The 24,990-nt window shown below is 42.0% G+C and overlaps 2 protein-coding genes and 1 long non-coding RNA gene across 3 annotated transcripts; 1 reads left to right on the top strand and 2 right to left on the bottom strand.

Moving 5' to 3' along the window:
* Window positions 1-4,142: 4,142 nt before the first annotated feature.
* On the top strand, window positions 4,143-6,336 carry LOC128417316 (myelin P2 protein-like). The gene is made up of 4 exons (XM_053395778.1): window positions 4,143-4,263; window positions 4,842-5,014; window positions 5,203-5,304; window positions 6,169-6,336. Exons 1-4 carry the CDS (start codon window positions 4,191-4,193, stop codon window positions 6,217-6,219), a joined length of 399 nt encoding a protein of 132 aa, XP_053251753.1. The 5' UTR covers window positions 4,143-4,190; the 3' UTR covers window positions 6,220-6,336.
* A 5,729-nt stretch (window positions 6,337-12,065) lies between these two features.
* Window positions 12,066-14,659, bottom strand: LOC128417311 (uncharacterized). Its single transcript, XR_008331432.1, has 2 exons — window positions 14,514-14,659; window positions 12,066-14,342 (listed from the first exon to the last, which is right to left on the bottom strand). It is a non-coding gene; the product is annotated as an uncharacterized LOC128417311 (long non-coding RNA).
* A 4-nt stretch (window positions 14,660-14,663) lies between these two features.
* Window positions 14,664-24,057, bottom strand: IMPA1 (inositol monophosphatase 1). The gene is made up of 9 exons (XM_053395764.1): window positions 23,840-24,057; window positions 22,325-22,393; window positions 21,318-21,451; window positions 19,592-19,696; window positions 18,966-19,011; window positions 18,730-18,838; window positions 17,254-17,362; window positions 15,423-15,574; window positions 14,664-14,967 (listed from the first exon to the last, which is right to left on the bottom strand). Exons 2-9 carry the CDS (start codon window positions 22,385-22,387, stop codon window positions 14,849-14,851), a joined length of 837 nt encoding a protein of 278 aa, XP_053251739.1. The 5' UTR covers window positions 22,388-22,393; window positions 23,840-24,057; the 3' UTR covers window positions 14,664-14,848.
* Window positions 24,058-24,990: the final 933 nt, after the last annotated feature.

Below are 24,990 nucleotides of genomic sequence, written 5' to 3'. Positions count from 1 at the left end.
ACATAAAAGGATCAAATCTGAAACCTTGACGTTATCAGCACCATGCTCCATCAGCTGAGCTATCCAGGAGCTCCACACATGTATTTTGGCAGACAATGTGTGCCAAGTGTGCAGATGGTGGGCACATGACTGCCACATGTATTGCCAGTGTAGGCATGGTGGCAACAGAGGGCTAGCCCACACAGCCCTCTCCCATCATTATTTGAATATATGAAGGGGTTCCTCTAAACTCCCCCAATTGTAATGGGCAGAACATACAAATTCTGCCTCTTCTATGCTTTCCTGACATTCAGGCAGTGGTGACTGAAGCTCAAGGACTTCAGTTTATGGTATTTCATATAGGGCAGCTGTTGGAAAGGTCTTGTCCTTTCTGCCTTCCAGAATCTACCACTGCGCAACATGATTCACAACCCAGCTACTAATCCACAGGAAAGTAATTTATGAGTCAAAAGTTGAACTCAGTGCTTTATGCAGGTACATAAACCAAGCTTGGCATGGACTGGGAGTAGGTGGCAAAGTCATGCCACAATGTTCCAGACAGCTAAACAGGTGTTGCAAAGATTGCTTCCTGGAAAACAAGTCCGTTGGGCAAACCTGGCTCCTGCTTGCTCCTTAAAATGGTAGGCTGGAGTCATACTCATCTTGAAGCTCTGTAGCAACTCTTGTTGTTGTTCTGTTGTTTCAGGACTGATGGTTTTCTTGGACTTAATCTGAACTGAGGCTGATTTCAGGCATGATTTGCAGCTAAGCTTTGCTAATACAATGACAAAGATCTTTAAGAGTTCTAAAAACCCTGCTAGTCAATGTCCTGTTGAATATTATTCTAAAAAATATAACTAATCGTTCTGTAAGAACTGACATTAAACCGCCTACAGCTAAGAAAAAGGAACTTCACAAAGTTTGACCTTCATCTTGGAAAAATTGATAAACAGCAGGAATACACTGGAGACGTAAACAAGACATTTTCTGCTTAGACTGGAGATACATTACAACACAAACTCAGGTGTTTCCTTTTTCCTGGCCATCAGGATTTCTATCCTACAGCTGCTTTGTATTTGATGTTCCTGCTTTTAATTACAAGTAATTAGGAAGGGCAACATTGTTGTAGGCTTCCTCTTGAACAGTTCAGTAAATGAGTTAGATTGCCTTTGCTACTGCAAGATGGTTGCCAGTCTAGCTTAAAGTTGACAGAAACTTTATAGTACAGAGGCACAGAGACACCACAGGAGATCAAACTACCAAATACAGTATGCGACTTTCATTGGTATCATCTTACAATGTGGCAAATATTGCAAATATCAGATGCAAACAAATGGGTGATAAAAGGAGTTGAAGTTTTCTTGTTCTAACTGACCCTCTCCTTTTTTCAACTTTATACACAGTAGTAGGCAGAAATTCAACAGTGGCATGAAATATTCCCACAGCATGGAGAAAGGTAACAGCCACAAGGGACACTGTAATAGCTAAGTCATTGCTGGTGTTAAAAAGGTTTGTTTGGACTGTTTTGTGTCAAATCGATAGCTTTTTACATCAACATTGCATCAGTTGTGCATCCAAACTTGACCCACTTCTTAACTGAATGCAGGATTGTTTTTAGTAAAGCAAGTTTTCCAGCTGCTCAAATTCCCCATCAGAAACTCCACACTAATAAGAAGAAGAAGCTGAACCAACATAAAGTGTGTTCTCCTCCTTGCTTACACTCTGTATCTGTGGCAATTTCTCCATAACAGTCAGTGCTTATTTACTATACAGTGAAGATTCATTTATGATTCTGCCTTAGTTCATTAACTAACAGGCACAAAAAGCTGGACTTTGAGACTATTTACAAAGATGTGAAAAGTGCTACCTGCCTAAAGATGTAGGTGAAGAAGAGAAGGTTCTGGCCCAAAAGATGATGGCGTTTTAGCATAGTTTAGGCAGTTTGTTTTTAAGCATTCTGCCCTATATTTATGTACATGTGGTCCCTGACATTGGGTCATAATCCCCACCCACTGCCCATTTTTCCAATTGCCAGTTGCTTTCTAACGGCACATTTTTCCAGCTCTAAATTTTGCATCGAACTGCACAGTGGAAGTTATTTTCTCTTTCATTTATTCTGCTTTGACCTAAGTGTAATCATAGTAGTTTCCTTCTATGAAAATGCAATGGTCTTTCCCTGCTGGTAAGGAGCAGTAATGACCATTTTATCTCACACAGCTTTCTTATTAACCTTCAAAACTTCCAGAACAACTTTCTTTGCTAATGCACGTATTATCTGAAGTGCACTGACACTCAGGGGCCAGAAAGCAACTTTAGCTTTGCTTCCCTGCTGCGTTTTGTATCGGACATTTTTTTTATCTAGCTGCACTTTTCAGTCTATTAGAGGACTGTACCAAGTGTCATGGCTGTTTGGGGTGGGTGGGGAGAAGGAAAGAGAGATATTTAATAACCGGACTGAAATTTCACTTCAGGGTGAGATTTAAGACACACATGAGGATACTCTCATTAGCTTACAGGCATTTAACCTGCCAACACTCTGTACTACTAACACAAAGTTTCTATCCTTCACCTTTCTAAAATGTCACCTACCCAGAAAGAAAAAGTCCTTGGGCCCCTTTTGAACCTGGAAATATTTGAGGTTTTGAAGCCATAAGGCTGTAGCACTGTGTTGGCGATCTCAGTATTAAGGATAATATATCTGTATAGGTAAGCTGTGAACTTTTAAAAAAGGTTTCTGGGGAAACACTGACCTTTTCAAGTACATGATTTGCTTTGATTGAAATCGCTTCTATCTATCTACTTATTTGCAAGCACTTTTCCATGCTTTCAGGATGGGCCCACCACCTTCCTGCACCTCTACCCCAGAACAACTTTTCTACTCAAGCTACGTAACAGGCAGAAACCCAACAAATGCTACTTTCCTCCAGCATATGCATTCAACTGATAGGGGGGATCCTCACCAGTTGAATTACTGCCTGCTATACAGCTGCTAAAGGGAGAGAAGGCCCAGTAAAAAAAAAATATGGATCATTTGCTATGATTTAGGCCGTGTGTGTCCTGATTTTTAGAGGCATTGTCCTCTCTTTGAAGGAACCCTCAGTATGAAAATCTCTGGTCCAATTCCAGTTTAAAGATAAAGAACTATTAACAGAAAGGAAGGACCTGGAAGAGGCCCGCAGGCCACTAGGGTTGCCAGGTCAAGGGCATCCCAGACCCTGAGATTTCAGGGCCCAAACCTGAGACCTAGGGATAGGCCCTGGCCATGTTATGACAGGATGCCCCTGGTGATGTCACGAGGACAGGCCCTGGAGAGGGAGGTTAATGGGGAGTGAGGAGCGGAGGAGGACAGACCACACAGAATGTCAGTGCTATAATTTGCAGCTAGCTTCTGCCGGGCTGAAGCATGCAAGTTGCATGCATAGTCCATCAGGCCCAGAGGGAAAGTGTGAGTGAATAGATGAGTGAACAGCATCAGTGCTGTTTCCTGTTTTCCTCCTCCTCATTGAACATTGGGCCTGAAGAGTAAGAGGCGGCAGGAGGAGGAGAAAGTGCTGGCAGAGAGGAGAAGCATCATCACAGACCCTCCAAGTGTCCCTTTTTTCCAGGGACGTCCCTGATTTAGAAAAGCCGTCCTGGTTTCTGATTTGATCCTGGAATGTCCCACTTTTCCTTAGGATGTCCCTATTTTCATTGGAGAAATGCTGGAGGGTATGGAGTTATCCAACCCCCAAGCCGTCTGAAGGCAATCATGTATAGGGAAGTTTTTAAAAAATGTTTACTGTTTTATTGTGTTCTTATGTATGTTGGAAGCTGCCCAGAGTGGATGGGGCAAGCCAGTAGGATGTGTGGGGTATAAATAGTAAAATTATCACTATGGACTGGGAGAAATGTTGTAGGATATGTCATCAGTTGATGAGAGATAGTAGTGAACCCCTAGGCAACCCAACTGTTTAAAGGCCTGAGGCTCCAAATATTTGAGAGACCCTCTCAGATCATCAGATGGACCTTCTAGGTAGTCCCACCACCCTTATATGTTTGGCAGGTGGCAGCACAGGAGATGACATTCTGTAGCAACTAACTCCCTGTCTGAGCATGCCAAGGACATAAAAAAATCTGGAGATGGCCCGCCAAAAGCTATCTTTTTCCTACAAAAAATTATGTTTTTCCATACAGCAGTACTCACAAGGATTTCCCCCCATCACTCTTACGTCATGGTTGAGCAGTTCTCAGGAACCTGGAAACTCATCTCTAGTGAAAATTTTGATGAATATATGAAAGAACTGGGTAAGCAGACATTTTGTCACAAACTAAGGGCTTATCCCCTGGGGGAAATGGCTCTTTAGCATTCAATCCAAGGAAACAGCAGATTTTCTCTGGATTGACGTTTGCTCCGATTTAGCACTAAAGAATAGGTTTTCCCTGGGAAAGGAGTGGGGCAACAAGAAAACTGTTCAGAATGAGTCTGAGGCACTTTGGCTTAAAAAAAAAATACCGTTTAACAGAAAGGAGAGAAGATAGATGTTATCATGGATTGAATATCTTAAATAATCTCCTCCCACTGTTTTTATGTAACTGACAGATGGAGAATCGGAAGTCCTTTTTATTTTTCTCTAATGTTTTCCTTTTTTCCCTTTCCTTTTTTCTTTTTCTATTCTCTCTCTCTCTCCCATCTTCTTGTTTCTTTCCCCTTTCTTTGTTCTTTGCTTTCTTCTTCTTCTTTTGGGTCATATTTTTGGGGTCTTTGTTAAGGTCCAGGGATTATGTACTCGTGGGGTTGGTAGATGGTTGAGAGTGGCCCTAGGTGAGAGACAGGGTAATGTCAGTCTCCCAAGGTGAAATTCTGTTTTCCTTCTCTTCTGCAGGAGTAGGTTTTGCCCAAAGGAAACTGGGCAGCCTAGCCAAACCCACCATGACCATCACCACAGACAAAGATGTAGCCACCATCAGAACAGAGACGGTCTTTAAAGTTGCTGAGATTTCCTTCAAGCTAGACCAAGAGTTTGAGGAAATAACAATGGATAACAGGCGTGCCAAGGTGAATATTATTGTTTCCCCTAGGAATGGTTCCCATGGTGGGAAGTGCAGTATCTTGACAGGCGAGTCTGCTAATAATCAGAACTTCAGTTAGATAAATATATTCCTGTTGGTGGGGGGGAAGAAAGATAGCAGGTAAAACCAAAAATTCATCTCCTTATAACTCTTACTTTTATATTTATTTTTAAGAGCGTTATAACAAGAGAGAATGGTACTTTGATTCAAGTGCAGAAGTGGAATGGCAATGAGACTATCATCAAACGAAAAATAGCAAATGGAACTATGGTGTTGGTAAGCTTTTTCCATTTCATTCATACAACCATGTGGCCAGGGGAAGGACCATAGTCCAGTGGCGAAAGATAGGGCTGCCATATGTCCGGATTCTGTTGGACACTACAGGGATTTCAAAGGCAGAATTGACGTTTGGGGGGAATATAGCAACCCTACGGAACATTCAAACAGTTCCAGGTTCAATCCTGAGTATCGCCAGCTAGGGCTGCTAAGGTCCTCTGTCTGAAAGTCCCTGCCAGTCAGTGCGAGACAGTACTGAACCAGATGGACTAATGGTCTAATTCTGCAGGGCAGCTCTCTACGTTTCACCCCAGGGTTTTAAGGCAGTCAGTTCTGTTGTTGTTTGCTTAAAGTTGCAGCGATCGAGGCTGTAGTGTCAAGAGCCAAGGAGAATGCTATTCTTCCCAATCAAGTTGTTTTCACCAGTACTAGGACATAGTATACCTTCCCTGCCCATCAGACTGGAGCATGGAAGGAGAGAGTGGAAAAAAACAAGAAGAAATAGGGAAGAATAGCATTCTCCTTGGCTCTTGACACTACAGCCTTGATAGCTGCATTGTATTATGACAACCACCCTTCTGAAGTTAACAAATTGCTCTTCTACCCTCATGTCCTTTCTGTGAGGCAGTTACAGAAGGAGTGAGTGGACAGCCCCCAAAGTATATGAGGAAGGGTAGGAGTCGTGTGTCCATGATTTCAACAGCATGTGCAGGTCTGCTGCTTGGTCATAAGCTATGGTTTAATGTAACATGCAAACTGGGCCAGTGTTACTGGCAACAGCATCACAAGTACAACCCCACACATAGAAGCAACTGAGAAGACACCAGCATTACTATAAAGATGATTTTTTTTTTCATTTGCTAGGAATATATCATGAATGACATCATTTGTACCAGAGTCTATGGAAGAGTGTGAAGACATTATCTTTCCATTTCAGCTTGTTTTTCCTACGGCATATTAGTTTAGCGTTACAAAAATGAGCACAGTGCTTATGTGGAACTGAAATAAATAATTTCAAGGAATTGGCTTAAAGGAAGCTGCTCCAGTGACAGCCTTTCATATCACTCATACTCAGTCACCCGCACACACAAACACATGCCCTTTGAACAAGCTTACTTTGCAAAATTGATCACAATTCCTTTTCGCAAACTAAGTTTGTTACAGTTTCATGCATGTAAGAACATTCTTAATTGCAAAGGTTTATTTTGCATTTCAGCATTTTCCTTTCGGACACACCAGTTTCCAGGAATATTTGCACCAGAATGCAAATCAGTGTAGGGGGCAGTGGCTGTAGCTTACCAGATTCGGATGGAATGTGTTATTGAGCAAGAAGTCCCTTTGAAGTTGGGCTGTATAATAAGCTACTTACCCAAATCTGGCTGTGAACTGCAGCTGTTGATTAAAGGGTTATGATAATATACTTAGGGTATCCAATAAAGGCTAACTTGAGGTTAAGTCCAGTGGAGTTTGCAGTTTACATTTTGGGATGAAAGACACGCTAGGGAGAATTTAAATAAGAGGCAATCCATATATTCCAAACAGCAGACAATCAAGTACTTCCCCAACTCTGAACATACATAAATCCCACAAAGCTTGATGCATGAAAAAAGCTAGCACATTAGGGAGGCACCTAGGCCAATATCAGTTTTCCAAGTACAGAGTGCTTTTCTCTCCTCTGTACATACAAGTCCCTATGCTAAATTTAAAGTAGTACAGTTGTACCTCTGCTTACATTTCTATCTGGATACGTAATCTTTGGGATGCGGACGTGGCAAACTCCTAAGTATTTTTCGGTGTTTTGTCCTGTGCGCATGCGCAGAAACGCTCTACGTGCCGCGCGCATGCACAGAAGCGCTAAACCGTGCTGCACGCATGCCCAGAATCAGTCCTCCAGTTGCAAATTCCTCGGGATGAGGCCAGACCTCCGGTACGGATTCTGTTCGCAACCAGAGGTACCATTGTAGAGATAATAATGGGGTACTTGCTGCTACAAAGGTAAAAGGTAAAGGACCCCTGGACGGTTAAGTCCAGTCAAAGGCGACTATGGGATGTGGCGCTCATCTCGCTTTCAGGCCGAGGGAACCGGTGTTTGTCCACAGACAGCTTTCCGGGTCATGTGGCCAGCATGACTAAACCGCTTTGGCACAATGGAACACCGTGACGGAGCGCACAGAAAGGCCATTTACCTTCCCGCCATAGCAGTACCTATTTATCTACTTACACTGGTATGCTTTTGAACTGCTAGGTTGGCAGAAGCTGGGCTAAAGCAATGGGAGCTCACCCTGTCGTGCGGATTCGAACCGCTGACCTTCTGATCAGCAAGTCTAAGAAGCTCAGTGGTCTAGACTACGGCACCACCTGCTCCTTCTGCTGCTATGGTATCTGGCTGTACGCATAATGCACAGAACTAATGCATAAAAACCTAAGAGTCCTGCAGGCGCAAGCCAAAGTTCCATCTAATGTATCATTCTTGCAGTGGTGAACCAGATGTCTACAGGATGCTTGCAAGCAGGACTTGAGTGCGAAGTATTCTCCCCAATTGTGACTCCCAGCAACGGGTATTCAGAGGCACACTGCCTCCTCCATCCACTGCTTTGATGGCCTACAGTTCTAGCGATTAAGATACTGAAGTAAAACCTGTGGGATAAATCCAATCTCGTATAACCAACATGCTTACCTCAATTTAATGCATTAAGGAGTTAAACCCATAGAGTAAGAAATCTTGCCAGGATTGGTTAGTCCACACACCCTCTCACCTTGAGAGGGTTACCAAACTCGCCTCAACAAAACTAATAAATAGAAATTAAAACAGGATTATTAACTACCATTAGACCCACAGGCTACATTATTTGGATATTGTTATCTGTTCTTTGCCAGCTGGTCCTAAGGTGAGTTACCACAATTTAAAATCCAGCAATTAAAAACAATTACAATTTAATTTACAGGAATAGGGGATTAGAAAAGTATTTCCTCCCTTCTGTTACATAAGCTATCTTGGGGATATGGGCAATTGCAGCCTTCCAGCTTCTCTTGACCTTGTAGCTCCATTTCCCACCGTAGCTGGGTCAAATTTTTGAAGAATCTCTTATTTAAGTATTGCGTTATTCTGCCACAGTCTGAGTGGGTGGAAAACTGATAATCCGTATGCTTGCCAGCGGGTAGACCAGCCTCCCCCAACCTCGTCCCATCAGATGTTGCTCATCATTCTTCACCATTGGTTGTGCTAGCTGGGGCCGATAGAGATTGAAGTTCAAAACATCTGGCAGGCACCTGGTTGTCCTCAACCCCCAGCGTACCTGGTGGCAAGTCCCCACTGGTGTATGCAGTCCCAAAAAGTACATTCCTGAATTGCTTCTGGAATATCCAAGCCAAGGCCCATCCTCATGGGAAGTCCACCAGACACAGAACCTCACCTCTGCTTCCCATTTATCCCTTGCATGCTGATTGCAGCTTCTAGGCTAGATGAGGCATGTGACCCTCACCTCTTCCAAGCCCACTCCAGCTGAGGTATCACAACCTTCTTCCAGAGCTGGTGAGCTCCATCTGATCAGCTCATGAGCTGGGCTGTGGGCCATTGCTGGCTTCGGCCTCCTAGAGCACACCTTCCACTGCTCCCTATGCCTCAGAGCCCGCCATGTTCGTGGAGATGGGGAGCTCAGGCTCTGGCAATGGGCCCTGCTTTGGTCCTTTGCACCAACACCAACCCCCTTGCTGTCCGCTGTCACCCCATGAGTACTTTCTTTCTTCTTTTTTAAATTTTTTATTTCCAAAACCGAAAAAAGAAAAATTACAATAGCTGGTACAATACCACCAAGTGGTTCAGAGAGTTAATCAGGATAAAAAGAAGGGCTTTGATCAAAAAGTGTCAAAATTACGAAGTGAATTAATACAACCTAAAAAGAAGACCATCTCTAAAATCTACAATTTGCTGTTAGAGTGGGAACTGAAGGACGAAACAACCAAAGAAGTAATGATAAAGTGGGCAAAGGATTTTGGTCATACAATCCAATTGGGAAATTGGGAAAGGTTGTGGAAGGTGGATATCAATTTCACAACCTGTTATACGATAAAAGAGAACATGATGAAAATGTTTTACTGCTAGTACCTCACTCTGGAAATACTGGCTAAGATTTACAAAAAGCAGTCAAACTTATGCTGGAGATGTAAGAGGGAGGTGGGAACCTTTTATCACACATGGTGGGGATGTAAAATTGTAGGGAAATTTTGGAACGAGGTATATAAGGAGCTGAAAAAAATATTCAGGATTTCATTTGCCAAAAAGCCATACTTTCTATGCCCCCGACCTCTCCTTCTCCACCCCCAGCTTGCCTCGGTATGTATCAGTCACGGCTACACCCCTCACCTGGATCCTCTTTCCCCTCTCCATGGTCCTGCCAGTTCGTGACACTGGTTGAAGAAAGCTGGAGTCAACTTTCTGGTGCCTGCTAAAGAACACAGGAAGTTGTCTCATAGTATTAGTCCAACCAGCTCTACGCTGTACCTGAAGTATCTGAAGAAGTGTGCATGCACATGAAAGCTTATACTCAGAACAAACTTAGTTGGTATCTAGAAGGTGCTACTGGACAATTTTTTATTTCAACTGCTCTTTCCACAGTAATTATCTGATTTCTGTTTTAAACTTTTTAACTGTATAGTTTTATATATACTTTTTGTAAACCACTTACATTTTTTATGTATATAAAATATAAGTATATAAATATTGTTATAAATAAATAAATAGACATAAGATTCTGGGTTCTAACAAAACTGGAACCCAGTAGTAATGAAATATTCGACGAAATATTTAAAGCTCTATTGAATATATGAAAAGAAACGCACACACAATTAAATCCATCCATAAGCCACAGATATATTTGGTGGAACATTTTCTGATTTTTTTAAAACAAAATTTTGCAGAGGCATACATTTGCTATTTTCTGAGGTTGTCTTTCTTATTTGCTTTGCGTTGTGTTATGTTCTATAAGCAAAATAAGTAAGATGGTTAAAAAACAACAACAACCCAAACACTGTTTGGATCTAATCCTATATGTAGATATAGGTTACTCTCTCTTGCCAAATGGAAATCATTAATTTCAATGTGACATTGAGGCATATGATGTGAGCATGTCCAGTGATATATATTTTTTGGTCTGTAGTTATTGTCTGCATTCATTTTGTATTGCACAAATGCTTTTCGTTTGCAGATGTTCATCTACTTTTAAATTATATTCCTGTGAGGACTAATAGTAGGACAAAGATGGATTTTGCAAGCCCTTATGGCTGCCAAGAGGCTTATACTTCAAGCCTGAAATGACACAGAACACCCACCATCTATTATGCAAAGATCCGGGGACTTTACTGCCCTTGCTACGTTTGAACACATTTCTTATAAATGCTAATTTCCTTTGGATATGTATCAGGGTATTTCGATAACCTATATTGACTCGCATGTTTAAAATGAGATGGCTGTATTGGTTGTCATTGTGTTATTGTGAGCTGATGTTTCTTGTTGAAAAAGAAATGGTTAATTGCACAGATGAGAGCATCAGGTTTCATGTAGAGTTGCCTATAAGGCCGTTGCAACTCTAATCTCTTCGCTAAGTCCTTTACCCCAAACAATTTTTCCAGGATGGGGGAGGGAAGTGGTACCAGCTAGTGCAGAGCACAGCTGGAAAAAATACCATGCTTATCAGTTAGTATTTTTCAGCCCATTATCTCTCTTAGCCATAAACATCACCCACTTTTATTGTGCTGATAACAATCTGAGTAAAGTTTATATAACATTTTAACTAAAGCTTCCCTTCATTTTGCAGACATTAACATGTTGCTTTTTAATGTACGTGAAGATTACGTTATTGTGAAATCTGTGGAGGAATGTCTAGTTTGAAATGCAAGACTGTACACTTCTATATGTGAATGTCTACAAGACAGCACACTTGGAAAAGTATGTGAAATAGAGAGCAAAGATAGCTGAGCTACCCCCTGAGAAAAAACCCAAAGGCCATCATCATAGGGCAATATCAGACCTTTACTCTGTGTGAGACTTGGAAAATACTGAATTTAGCCAGGCAACAGCGGAATCCTAAACCACCCAAATATGGGATCTTATTCTCTGGAACCAATCCCTAGTAAAGCTATCTGGCTTTTATTACTTGAGGGATGTCAACAGCAACAAACTGATGTACCGCCAAAGAGACAATGTGTTTGCCTGTTTGTTTTAGAAATGTGAACATACCATATTGGTGTATTAGCATAAGTGAGAGTATATTAGTACGAAGAAGCAATGTACATCATTTTAACTTGGGGAAATGAGTCCCTCTACTGGCTGGCTAACAACTATACAGGACACTTCATTTTCAGCCATGCCTGATTTAATAGTGATGCAACTCCTGCAAAGGAATACGTATTAGTTCTTTTTTCAAAACGATGAACTCAAGCGTAGCCAGCCCTTCCCTTGCACAGCACAGGCACACCCTTACTATTTTACACACCTTTTCCTCTTATTGTTTCCAAATGCCTCTTCTCAAGTACATCTCTTCCTTGGTTATTTGTTAAAGGCAACAATGCGTATGGGACAATGCCAAGGCTACTCCCATCAATTATGTTGCAACAGGACATTCGATCACAGGTGCTGGATATACAATTTTAGACTAGTTTTTAAGAAAACAACTATCACTGAAATACATGTTTTAATTACTGCTCAGTGAAGGCGGCTCTGGAGCATGCAAATTTCTGAAAATAAAGGGCAAGAATAGTCACGGTCGTTTTAAAGCCAAAAATAAAGCTGGACTTTATTTTAAATATATTACTACAACACTTTTCAAAGCAATTCTCAACTTTACAAAGTAAAGCTTCTTAATATTAGCATTCCCCGCCCTTAGATTTTATACAAAAGCTCAGAATTTATCTGGCCTGCTATGCTAAAGAATCATTCTGAAGACGGTTGAAGTACAGGAAATGTTTCTAGAGCTTACACTTGAGTTGTCCCCTTGCATTGGTGCTATAGTCCATGCACTGCTAAAATCTAAACACTGGTGATAAATCCTATACACTAGGTGAAGGGGTTGCCAACCATTTTTAGGTCTATGGGCAAAAGTACAAAATGGAGAAACTGTGTTGTGTGGGTACCACAACCGTGTATGAATATGCGCAGTCACTAACACCCTCCCTCCTCGCCAGCAATTATATTTGATGGAATTGTTTTTGCTCCCAACCTCCAAAATCTAATGGTGGTGGCAATTTTCCTGGAGAGAGAAGCTAGGGCTAACCTTCCTTCCCCAGCAATCTCTGGGAAGAGCACCTCCTTGCAAAAGTTAGACTTTCATTATCCCATTAGGTTTAGGCTTATTTCCAGCCTAATTTCAGCAGGGGGAAGAATTGAGACAGGACCCTGTGGGTGCTAGGAAGCTCTTCTCTGGCCATATGCGCACCCATGGGTGCCAGATTAGCAACCTAATGTTTCAGGACAATGGCGGAGGTTCATGTGACTAGGCCATAAGCCCTGTTGGTTATGGCTGAACTAGAAGATCTAGCATAATGAAAGCTCTAATTACGGAAGACCAGAGGACCATTAACCACGTGCCTACAAATATTACATTGGTGGCACTTCTCCACGGTTGCAAACAGGTCGTCTGTACATCCAAAATAGCACCACCAAGTGAATCATCACAGAAAACTGCTAGTAACAGAGCTATGGTTCTATCAGGAGACCTGTATTTTACACTGAAAGCATTTTGGCTGTCAAAGTTCCAGCTGTGCAGGTACAAGCTTTAATGTATGATTCAAGTCAATATTTCTAGACACCACAAGGCTACCTTCCTTACACCTCCCAATGCTTCTTTACAGTTAAACTTTTCTTTCTAACAGATGGCAAACGTCAGATATTTTATAGCACGTAAGACTGACACATGCAGCTTAACAGATAAATCCCTGAATGAGTGTTAATCAGAAAATGTAACGAAAAGTCTTATGTCATCTTAAAGAAGACCAACAAATATATTAAAGGAGAAGCTTTTCTGGGCCATAGCCTGCTTTCTGCAAACAACCTACACAAGCTTATGCCCTAATTGATTCATAAGTCACTCTTTAACGCACCACAAGACTTTCTGCTGCCCCTGAAAGAGCTATTGTTTACTTACTTACTCCACTTCAGCTGATCAAACACTGACTTCTAAAATAAACCAAGAAATAAATATCTGGAACTGGAAATAAACTTCTCAAAATAAGGCTATAAAAAATTTCCTGTGAAATTTCAGTGTAAAATTCAGCCAAATGTTTACTCTCATATTGACAATAACAGTTCCATGATTTTTGGCCAAATATTTTTACACTAGTTTAATAATTAGGTATTTGAAAGAGGGCATGCCTGTCTTATTTTATTTTTGCATTTGGAATCTAAGTAATAATTTCCCCTTTTAATACACCTTTTAACAGTTATTGTGAAGGAGAAAGGAAAAACCACAATTCTGTGAAAAGCTGCAGAATAATAAAGCCAAAGCTAAACATTTTAAAGTACCATAGATTTCAGTTGACGAGACTTTAAGCATATGCTTTTATGCCACCATGTCACACACAATGTTTTCAAAATGGTTAACTGGATCCTGACTTCAACTCTGACATCCTGTGCTCTGCATATCAAAGATGATACTGATCAGGCCAGTATCAACAAGGTTGATATGAAATACAATATGAGGTGGAAAATACAGAAAACAGAAGTTGGCAAATGAAGAAGTTTTGTGGCCAAACTGGACACTGAGAGGGAAACAAGAGGGCAGTTTTTCCATCGTAATGCTAACTTTGCAGGGAAGACTTGGCAGGCAGATATGTGCTTGCTGATTCTCCCCAGCAAGTTCTGCTCGCATCTAGCTTTGTGTCAGAAAATGTGTTTGGCTGAAGAGAGAGTCCACAGAAATTGTGCAGGAGAAACTGTGGGCTGTTCAGGAGTTATGCATCTGCTCCACCTGCTGGCTGACCTGTCCTTGCAACCACCTGCAACCGCCCACTCCATGCTTGTACTGACAAACATGAGTTTGAGGCCACTTACCGTATTTTTCGCTCTATAACACGCACTCAACCATAACACGCACGTAGTTTTTAGAGGAGGAAAATCCGTAGGCATGCCACCCGTAGGCATTCCCTCCACAACATGCACAGACATTTCCCCTTACTTTTTAGGAGGAAAAAAGTGAGTGTTATGGTGCAAAAAATACAGTATTTGCAAAGGTAACATCTAGTTTGGTCCTCAGATTACAGAATGAGTCTCTGGGCCCAAGATGTTTGAAGCAGAAATCCTACCACCACACCCCATATGTTTTCCTGTAAGAGACATAAACAAGGTAATGAAACATTATTAAAAAAAGACAGAACACATTTCTAGGAACTTTGGGAAGGACTGAAGCATCAAGCTTTGAAATGTCAGAATTCAGCAACAGATCTATATCACGTGCCCTAGCACAAAGGGTGCATTTCACATTAAAAGCTCTTTTTAAGTATACAGACCAGCTGATAGGAATTGTCCATAACAGAGATGGTGCAATTATAACATTTAATTTGTTTCGTCATCCCTTTGGTAGGGAATGATCTGAATCTCTTTTGCTATCCGCTCTGCTAGTACTTGGCTATTTGCAGCAATTATTCTTCTTGACATCAAATCAAATGGTGCCCCTGGGGACGAAAAAAACAACAAACACAACTGTGTTATTTATGAACTAATATTATGAAGCAGGGTTTTAGCTATAATTATCGAAATACTCTGGATAAGTCATGTGAAAATTTATTAAGGACCACTCCAAAGTAACCTAATAATAATAATAATAATATACCACCTTTCATCTGAAGATTGCATAGTGGTTTACAGTACAGGCAACCCCCGTCTGCTAGTCATACTAATCTGGTGTGTTTTCCAGGACAAAAGTAGTGGGTTAAATCCTGCAAAAACTTGAGACCCTGACAACCCACTGGATGGAATACACTCAAATTCTAAAGCCCCACCCACTGTTTATTAAACTGACAACCGTTAAAGACATAGAACACAATCAGAATTGCACATCACAAATGCACATCCCTCAGTTAAGAAAGCAGAAATTAACTGGTCTTGTTACATTCCCAACATATTTTACCTGAGACATCGAGCAGCACTCCGCCCGCTTCCATAATGATAATCCCAGCCCCTGCCATATCCCAGCAGTGAATGCCCATCTCGTAGTAGGCATCTGCTCCTCCTGTTGCCACCAGGCACATGTTTACGGCTGCAGTCCCAACTGCTCTAATCCTAAAGCAGAGAAAGTATATTATTGCAACAAATTCAAACCCTGCAGTTTCACATTGAAATATTCACAGTAATCACCAGTCATTCGAAATGCAAAAGAAGCAGATGCAAACCAAATCATTTGACCTGGGTCTCTTTCAGTGAGATAAGTTAGTCGTGACTTAACTTAGGTCTCTGTGAAATCGTGTCTTCTCAGAAGTAAATCCTATTGGGATGAATAGCGCTTATTCCCAAGTATGTGAGTATAGGAATGCAGCCTCAGTCTGGATCTAACTCAATAGCTGCATATTGTTTTTAATAGGCACACACTGCTGCATTGTATCATTTATCCATTATGTCCTAAATTATATATAACCCCCCACAATGTGTGACCTCTTAAGCACTTTAGAATAGCTGACTTTTTGGCCTCTTAATAGTGCCCCCTTGTGAAACCTTTGGCCAGAACATTCACGACAGAACACCAGATTAGGCTCACTTAACTGCTACAAACATTGACGTTCTCTGCCTTGCCCTCGCCTTCCTGCAACTGAAATATGCTGTTATACACACACAAGCAAATATTTTTAAAGAAAGGATAGCCAACACTACAGTTTTAAGGACTATTTGTTAAAAAACCTAAGTTGTGCCTTATTCTAAACAAGCCTCTTTGATGCCATGTAGATCTCAAGAGTGCCTTCCATCAGCTTCAGCTTGTGGCCCAGCTGCGCCCCTATCTGGACAGGGATAGCCTAACTTCTGTCATCTATGCCAGCGCATAGACCTTCAGGTTAGATTACGGCAGCATGTTATACGTGGGGTTACCTCTGAAGACAGTTCGGAAACTTCAGCTGATGCAGAATTCAGCAGCCAGGTTGCTTACCGGGGCAAGACAGTTTGAGCATATAACACCAATCCTGGCCTGACTGTACCAGCTGCCAATCAATTTCTGCTTCAATTCAAAGCGCTGGTTTTTACCAATAAAGCCTTAAACGGCTGAGGACCACAATACCTCAAGGACCACCTCTTTCCATATGAACCATTGCAGACCCTATCATCATCTGAGGACCTTGTTTGTGTGCCTTGTCTGTGAGATGCCTGGATGGCGGTAACATGGGAATGGGCCTATGTGTGGTGGCTCCCCACTTATGGAATGCTCTCCTCAGGGAGGTTTGCCTGACACCCGTATTACATTTCTTTAGGCAGTAGGCAAATACTTTCCTCTTCTTCTAGGCCTTTGGCTAATTAAACAATCTAGCGCTTGCCGATCAGAATGTCAGCAGTTCGAAACCCCGCGATGGGGTGAGCTCCCATTGCTCAGTCCCAGCTCCTGACAACCTAACAGTGTGAAAGCACGTCAAAGTGCAAGTAGATCAATAGGTACCGCTCCGGCGGGAAGGTAAATGGCGTTTCTGTGTGCTGCTCTGATTCGCCAGAAGCGGCTTAGTCATGCTGGCCACATGACCCGGAAGCTATACGCCGGATCCCTCGGCCAATAAAGTGAGATGAGTGCCACAACCCCAGAGTCGTCCGCAACTGGACCTAACGGTCAGGGGTCCCTTTACCTTTACCTATGGCCTTTTAAACTGTTTGTGGGAGGGTTATTGTTTTTTGGTAATGGCATGCATAAACTGCCTTGTGACCTTCGGATGCAGGACAGTAGAGTAATTTAATAAATAAACAAGAAGACGACGACGACGACATACCCATGAATAGGAATGTTCAGTAGTCTTTGCATGTTAGAAAGAACAGTTTTTATAACCTCTGGATCACGGTTGGATCCCAACTCTGACACTAAGAGTGCTTTGGTAATATCTGTAGAGAGGTGGGAGGGGGGGAGGAAAGGTAGACAAGTCTGACCATTACTTTAATTCAGATTTGGCTGTTGTAGCTCAAAGGAAAAACAGTGAGTGTTTAAGAAAAATACTCGCACAATGTTCCCCCCACAGCATATAACTCATTAAACCATTATACAATATCCATACAAATGGTTTTATTGCCTTTTGCTCACAGAGTTCATGATCTTTTGTACTTTTATCTCACTTTACTGTACACCACTTCAATAACTTTTGGTTGTGAAGCGGTTTATAAATCTGCAAATAAATAGAAATTTGCATGTAACACACTAGGGGTGTCAGGATTTGGCCTCTGCTTCCTGCACTTACCTGAATTTATACAGTGCCCTTTGGTGAACATATGGTCTGTAATAAGATCAAAAAATAAGCACAAGACTGATACATGGGCCAACCCTGCTGCCTCAACCTTACTTGAAGGAGCAGATTTCACTCTGCACCCAAAGGTTCTCTATGGCAGGGTTTCCCAAACTTGGGTCTCCAGCTGTTTTTGGACAACAATTCCCATCATCCCTGGCCACTGGTCTTGCTAGCTAGGGATGATGGGAGTTGTAGTCCAAAAACAGCTGGAGACCCAAGGTTGGGAAACCCTGCTTTATGGTCTTCTGAGCTGAAAATTGTTTGTTTATTCCTACAGATAATATGTAAAATGAACAGTGAAGCTAGTATGGAAAAACACTCATCACATTTTGTTCACATGAATGATCTAGTCTCCAGGATAGCGTTCTCTGGGTGAAATCATGAATTCTATTCTAATATAGTGGTACCTCGGTTTAAGAACAGTCTGGTTTAAGAACGATTTGGTTTACAAACTCCGCAAAACCGGAAATAGTGTCTTGGTCTGAGAACTTTACCTCATTCTAAGAACGGAATCCGAACGGTGGAAGGGCACCGGCGGTGGGAGGCCTCATCAGGGAAAGTGCGCCTCGGTTTAAGAACGGTTTTGGTTTAAGAACGGACTTCCGGAATGGATTAAGTTCGTAAACCAAGGTACCACAGTACATCTAAAATAAATTTAAGTCAACAATTGGGTCTCTGCAATTCTCAATCCACAGGGTGAAATTCAACATCGTGCTAAGATGACCATTCTGCCAGCATAAGCATTTCTGCTTGCTGGAAATAACTATCTCTCCTCTCCTTCCTGTGAGCACTATCCTGGGGGTTCACTTTACCCTTTACAGTAGGATCTGGGGGAGGCACAGTGAGAGGTGGAGAAGCCCTGTTGTGCTAGTGGAAGTCATTCTGCTAGGGCACCAGGTTAGTTGAATCTGACTCATCACTTTCCCAATTTTGTATAGTCATACTGCTATATTAATGCAAAAGCCGTACCTTGTTGTTTTGATACTTGGAGCTTTTGCCCGTTGCAAAATGCTCCTTTTCCTTTCCTGCCGGTGTACATTTTGTCTTCTACACAGCTGTATACAATTCCAAATTCCATCTGCAACCAAACAAATGAAATATCATGGGGGGGGTTACGCTTTCAAAAAAAATTTACATTTTGTGTGTAGGCTGCAATGGTAGTATTTTACTTTTTTACTGTAGGTTAAAAAGAAATTATAAGTTACCTGTTTCTTTACAACAAAGCCAATTGAAACAGCCACAAAGGGAAACCTTGAAAACAAAAGAGATAAGCATATTGCACTTGTAAGCTCAGAGGCATAGTGTTAATGATTGACAGGCAGCATGTGTTCAACTGTAAATTAGAGGAATAAGGCAAACTTTTAACTAGCTACTCCTAATCAAATACAAACTGGAAAGCAAAGTCTAACATGACCATCCCACAGCACAACACAAAGATCTTACTCTGATTCCACAGGGGAGAAAGCAGAGAGGTATATTGCACAAGTCAATCATGCTCACTTCACTATTTTCACAGGGGAGAAACAAACCATGGCTTAATGTGATGTCCAAATCAAAGACTGCAATTTACCGGTAGTTGACTTAAAAACAACAACAACAACAACAACAACTATGATCAATAAGCCAAGAAGAAACATTGCTTAGATATGGTGGTTTGTTTGGAGCAAACCCAACTGTAATCCCTGGTTGATGTAAAGCTGAGAATGGGATCATAGTTTGATTCTTCCCAGTGCTAGTGGGGAAGAGTGAAGTGGGTATGATCGATCTGTGATTTAATGTGACACCTAAACACGCCCACCGTGACTCTAAGAGAAAGATGCAAAAAACATACCTGTGAACAAAGTTAGTCGTTCCATCAATAGGGTCAATAATCCAAGTGGGATTATCTGTCAAGGTACTTTTTGCACCAGCAGCAACAGATTCTTCTCCAATAAAACTAAAGGGATGTTTTTTTAAAAAACAAACAAACAAACAAATACAGGATTTACACCTGTCACATATAGAGCTTAAAATGTCACAACTTCAAAAATGATAATTCATCCAACAAATCATTTATGGAACATCCCATTCTCCATGGTACAGATTCATATTATGCACAGGAAATAGATAGCCATAAGAAGCCTTGTCGGATTTATTTCAGCTTCCTAGATTAGGCCGGATGTAGTCCTGGCAGCCCACAGTGATCTGTTGATGACTCTGGACAGCCCACAAAGAGGACAGGAATGCAACAACCTTCCCCACTACTGCCTCTGTCCTGGTGTGTCTCTAAAACTCCATCTTTCATGTATTTTTGTGATCTCCTTTTCATGTCACATAAACCAGAGATCATTACAATATCTTGTGGGAGTGAATTCCACAGTAGTTATGTGTTGTATGATACAGCGCTTTCTGCTATATATCTGTTATATATGCTTGGTAAGCAATGAGGTTGCACTGGAAAGCTCCACTATATTGGATCTCCCCATATAACCCAGCAGAACTTGCTAAAGTAGAGAGAGCCCCTTCTGCCACCACTGGTATTTTGCATCCTTCCTTTGCACCTATGTGAGACTTTGAACCTAAAATCAGTCCTAGAACTGGGATGTGTCAGTTAATAGATTTATCCTGTGTATCTCCCCTAAGCACTGGCCAAAGAAGAGGGCTAGATTTGTCACAGCAGGTCAGTTGGGAAGTCCTGATCTCTTGGATCAGGCTTGCTCTTCTGTCTTGAGAAACAAGATGCCCATGTGCATATTGCTGTTCTCTGCCAGACTTGCCTCACCTTCACATCGCCTGGCTATTCCCCACATGACAGTGATTTCATCTCTCCCAACAGGAGCAGCCCACTTCTCATGTTGTACCACACTGATAAAACGTGTCTGACCTATAATCCATGTTCCAGATCTATGAAGCTGTCACAACCATACCTAGCTAGATATTATCTGACCTTCCCACTTTTTTTAGGATCTGCAAACTCTGTCTCTATAGACAGCAGGCAACCTCTCACCCGTTCTACATGCACAACACTTTGAATAAAACATAATCTTCCCACATAGGCCTAACAGCATGGCGTACCATCTTACAATTAAGACTCTTGCTGACCTGCAGTAACTGAAATCACTTGTATGCTCACCCGCAAATGATCGTGGCTTGCCTGCATCCCGGGCAAATGGGCTACCCCTACCTAAGCAGCAACCATAACACCATGCTGACTCTCTGATCCACCTCTTCATATTTGCATAGCCTGTCATTCATTTCTCTTGGCTTCTACCACACCCTTGCTTCATCCTGCCATTTTGCCATAACTGAAAGAAGCTTCCTTAGTTACTGCCTACAGGTATTGGAGGTTCCATTATTCTCCCTTTTCCCATCCTTACCTAACTAGAATTGAAGTGTGATACATGGAGGTTATGCAAGACAAGCACAATTTAAAATGTAGAAAAAACTATGTTATTAGTTTGTTAGGTTCCCTGTGCTTATTTTGAGCCACTAGGACCAAAGGCTTCATACCTGTACTTCAGACACATCCTTCCTCTCCCCAGTGATAATAAAAAATCAAGTTCTAAAATATTCTGTACCTGTGAGATGGGTATTTTTCCTTTATAGAAGAAATAAGCATATTTTCTACTTTTTGATCAGTGACAGTCACTAGATCTGCTGGAGAGCTTTTAATCATGATAGCTATGTCCTTTGTTAGTGCTTCCCGAACTACCTGCAAAGAAAATTATTTGCATGACACTTTTTGAAAACAAATTAATGCACTCAGTCAGCTGCACAAAAACATTTCCTCCCTTGTGGAACAGGCAGAAGCTCAGGGACTTATGCACCAGAAATGAGAAGAGGTGCCATGCTCTCTCTGCCCCATCAATGTCACTTAACACATCCAAAGCGCTCTCCAAAGACTACTTAATGGTGTTATGAACGATCCCCACCGAAGTGCTACTATTCCAGCCTTTTCAGAACATATCAGATTCTTTCTGGTACAAAAAAAAAGAAAAAGAAAAAAGCCAGAAACCACCAAGGGCAATGGGAAGATTACAAATGCATGGCAGTATCATATGGATGACTTCTCAAGGTGAGTCGATGGGAATGGCAATTTCACAGTAAATAGCTCATCTGAAAGCAGCTATCATGCTCAGGCTTGAAGACAGCCATTTGTGATCATTGTCTCCTCTCCAAAAATGTCTAGCAAAAGGGAATTAGAGCATGTTGTTGACTGCTATATTTTTGGACTTCCTTACAAAGCTGATCATGCTTTTCTAAACCTTCCCTTTGTTTTTATATTTTAAAATGGAGTTGGTCTCCTTATTTGTTCTGCAAATACCCCATCGTTTTATACTGCTGAAGTACTAAACAGAAGTACAAGCAAGACGTATACATTTTCCAGAATAATTACGTGCTTACAAAAATTCAAAGCATATAATAAATAACAACAACAACAACAACAACAACAACAACAACAACAACAACAAAAAATTATTTATACCCCACCCATCTGGCTGGATTTCCCCACTCTGGGTGGCTCCCAACAGAATATTAAAAACATGATAAAACATCAAACATTAAAAAATTTCCTTAAACATACCTCTCCAGCTTTTCTTGCTAAAATAACTGCAAAATCCATGCATTCTTGCCAAGGATCAGCCATCTTTCTCTAGGAAACAGAACATACACCACCAAATTATACTAATCAAAAGAGCAAACATCACAACACTGAAGATGTGTTAAAATGCTAAATCTGCAGGTTCAAACTATTTCAACATAAACAATACTATTATTTTGTATCAAAGCTGCAACACTGCACAATACTGGGAAATAAACTTCTCTTCAGTCTGGAGCAATGCATTATTTTGTAATATGGGCTACACAGCAACTACACAATTTCCTGTATGTTGCCAACCTGCATAATGTCAGGCAGATGCTGAGCAAATTTGTGCTCCTGCATAAATGAAGCAAGAGACATGCCTTTGCTACAGATGACTAGAACTGGCAGTGATTTGCAGTAGAAGTATTGTGTTCACACAATTGCAGAGATTATAAAAGCTGATAAGAGTGCTGTGTATAAATATAAGTAAGTGCAGTATGCGAAAACTTGCAGTGGGAAGATCACTTATAGCTTATTAGCAATTTCAGACTGTAGGCTCCCTTAGCATGTTTCTGCACATATAAAAGTTGATCAACCAACAGAGACCAAATGTATGAAAAGTTGTTACTCATGATGACCAACAATAGCATCTCTGCAATGTTTTCCAAATCTTTCAGTCTTCCAGACAAACTGTTCATAATATGCTACAAGGTTGCTGTTAACATTTAGCTGTTGTGAAAGATCCAGCAAATGTATTGTGTAGATGTTGCACTTTCCTAGCACTTGAAACAGGAGTTTTGCTTCTAGGGAAATGTGACTTTCTCCATTCAACTAAGCGTTCCCATAACAATACTGAGCATTGTGTGGAAGAAAGCCGTGACCATCAAGGATGCCCAATGAATAATAATTTCTAATGTAATAAGCAACACAGTTCTAACATAATAAGCAACACATTTCACATCAACCCTGCATTAAATTATTATAGCAATAAAAATAAAACCTCAGTGCTCCCACATAACACCTCTTTCATCAGCTCCAGTCAAACGTGGCCAATAGCCAGGGATGATGGAGAAGTTAATCCAATAGCATTTGGAGGGCTACACTTTTCATTTATCTGTTATTTCAGTGCTATATAAAAAGGCTGCATATTGTTGGGGGTCTAAATTTCACAAAACATGGCTTCCTCTGAGTTTTGCATGCTTTAACAGGAATGCCTGACAAGGAAGGAGAGGAGTTGTATTTAGCTGCCCCCTAAACAAAAAAACAACACAACAACACCCGGTTTTTCAGTTTAGATGCTGATCCTGGGGCTTAATCTTAGCTACGGCCCAGCCCCGCTATGTATTTAGTTGTGGGTGGGTGGGGTGCAGACCCCATGAGTGCTTGCAGAGCAGATTCTCATCGCGAAGTAGGGGAGGAAGGCAGCAGAAATAACTGGGGGCTAAAAGTAAACAATGGCTGCCCCGGAACTCATGGAAATGCATTGAAGAGAAGCCCCACCAGGCCCGGGCTTACCGTCAGCAAATCGAAGCACTGCTCAGATCAAACTCCTCAAACGGAAATCTACAAAGCCGGCGGGCGAAAACCTCCGTGGGAGGAAAATGATGACCTTTGCACCTCTCTCCGTTATGTGCTTCCTTCCTCGCCTCTTTCTTTCTCAGGCAGCCGCCGGTATTTTTTTTTTTCCAAGGGGCGCGGCTAAAAGCGGAAGGAAGGGGCTCGCCGGCATCCCACGGTCGTCCTGGCAACACTGGGATGCCTCTGGAGAGGCGCAGGGGCGGATGGCTCTCCTTTCCCTAAGGGCGGAAAGGCAGGCAGGCAGGCAGGCAGGCAAGCACCGGGCAGCCTCCTGGCTCGGGCGGCAGACGCCTTGGGGACTCAGATGGTTGGCTGCTTGCCCGACTCGCACTTATGAAAAAGGGAGGCCTCTTCTAAAGCAGTGGCGACCTTTCCCTTCAGATAGATACACAGTTCCCGTCAGATAGATACACAGTTATCGTTGGCAAATGCCCCTGAGCATGTGCAGAGAGCATTGCAGTCCGACGACGGGTTTTTTTTTTTAATAAAGATGAGAGTGGTAGAAAGACACTATGGTTGTTCTGGAGCAGCCTTTCTCAAGCTGTGGGTCCCCAGATGTTGTTGAACTACAACTCCCATCACCCCTAGCTAGCAAGGCCAGAGCTCAGGGATTATGGGAGTTGTAGTCCAACATCATCTGGAGACCCACAGGTTGAGAACCGCTGTTGGAGGTAGCCCGGGTTCAGATGATGGTGGACTACAACTCCCAACATGCTCCGGGCTCGCTAAGGCTTATGGGAGTTGAGGTTCAGCGGCATTGGAAGGGGACGGGGACACACGCGCGACAGCGGCTTGCTACGGGCGGGTTCCCTTCAAAGGGAGCTTCCCGCTTTAATTCCCTTTTGTCTTGCAAGGCTTTCTTGACATGTTTGGGGCGGGGCGGGTTCTTTTCGTGAGGTGTCTGGTGTTTATTATTCTCTTTAATGGGAGGGCAGGCAGATATGGCACACCAGGTTCTAGAAGGCTATGTGATGCTTAGCTGGTTAAGTTTTATTCTGCCTTTTAAAGTTATTACTGATGGCACGTTTGCAGCTCACTTCAGCAACCGCTTTGTTGTGTAACCCCAACGCTGCATATATACGTCGATC

This window comes from Podarcis raffonei, chromosome 7 (genome assembly GCF_027172205.1).
Source record: "Podarcis raffonei isolate rPodRaf1 chromosome 7, rPodRaf1.pri, whole genome shotgun sequence".
Classification (NCBI taxonomy): Eukaryota; Metazoa; Chordata; class Lepidosauria; order Squamata; family Lacertidae; genus Podarcis; species Podarcis raffonei.
The sequence above is the reverse complement of the archived record's forward strand: the minus strand, read 5'-3'. Positions and strand labels throughout refer to the sequence as shown.

Excerpts from the sequence above, each read along its gene's own strand:
- LOC128417316 (XM_053395778.1), top strand. The coding sequence starts at position 4,191 with ATGGTTGAGCAGTTCTCAGGAACCTGGAAACTCATCTCTAGTGAAAAT. Across the intron at positions 4,264-4,841 it reads TGAATATATGAAAGAACTGG|GAGTAGGTTTTGCCCAAAGG; the intron begins GTAAGCAGACAT and ends TCTCTTCTGCAG. Across the intron at positions 5,015-5,202 it reads TGGATAACAGGCGTGCCAAG|AGCGTTATAACAAGAGAGAA; the intron begins GTGAATATTATT and ends TTTATTTTTAAG.
- IMPA1 (XM_053395764.1), bottom strand. The coding sequence starts at position 22,387 with ATGGCTGATCCTTGGCAAGAATGCATGGATTTTGCAGTTATTTTAGCA. Across the intron at positions 21,452-22,324 it reads TAGCAAGAAAAGCTGGAGAG|GTAGTTCGGGAAGCACTAAC; the intron begins GTATGTTTAAGG and ends TTTTCTTTGCAG. Across the intron at positions 19,697-21,317 it reads GAAAAATACCCATCTCACAG|TTTTATTGGAGAAGAATCTG; the intron begins GTACAGAATATT and ends ACATCCCTTTAG.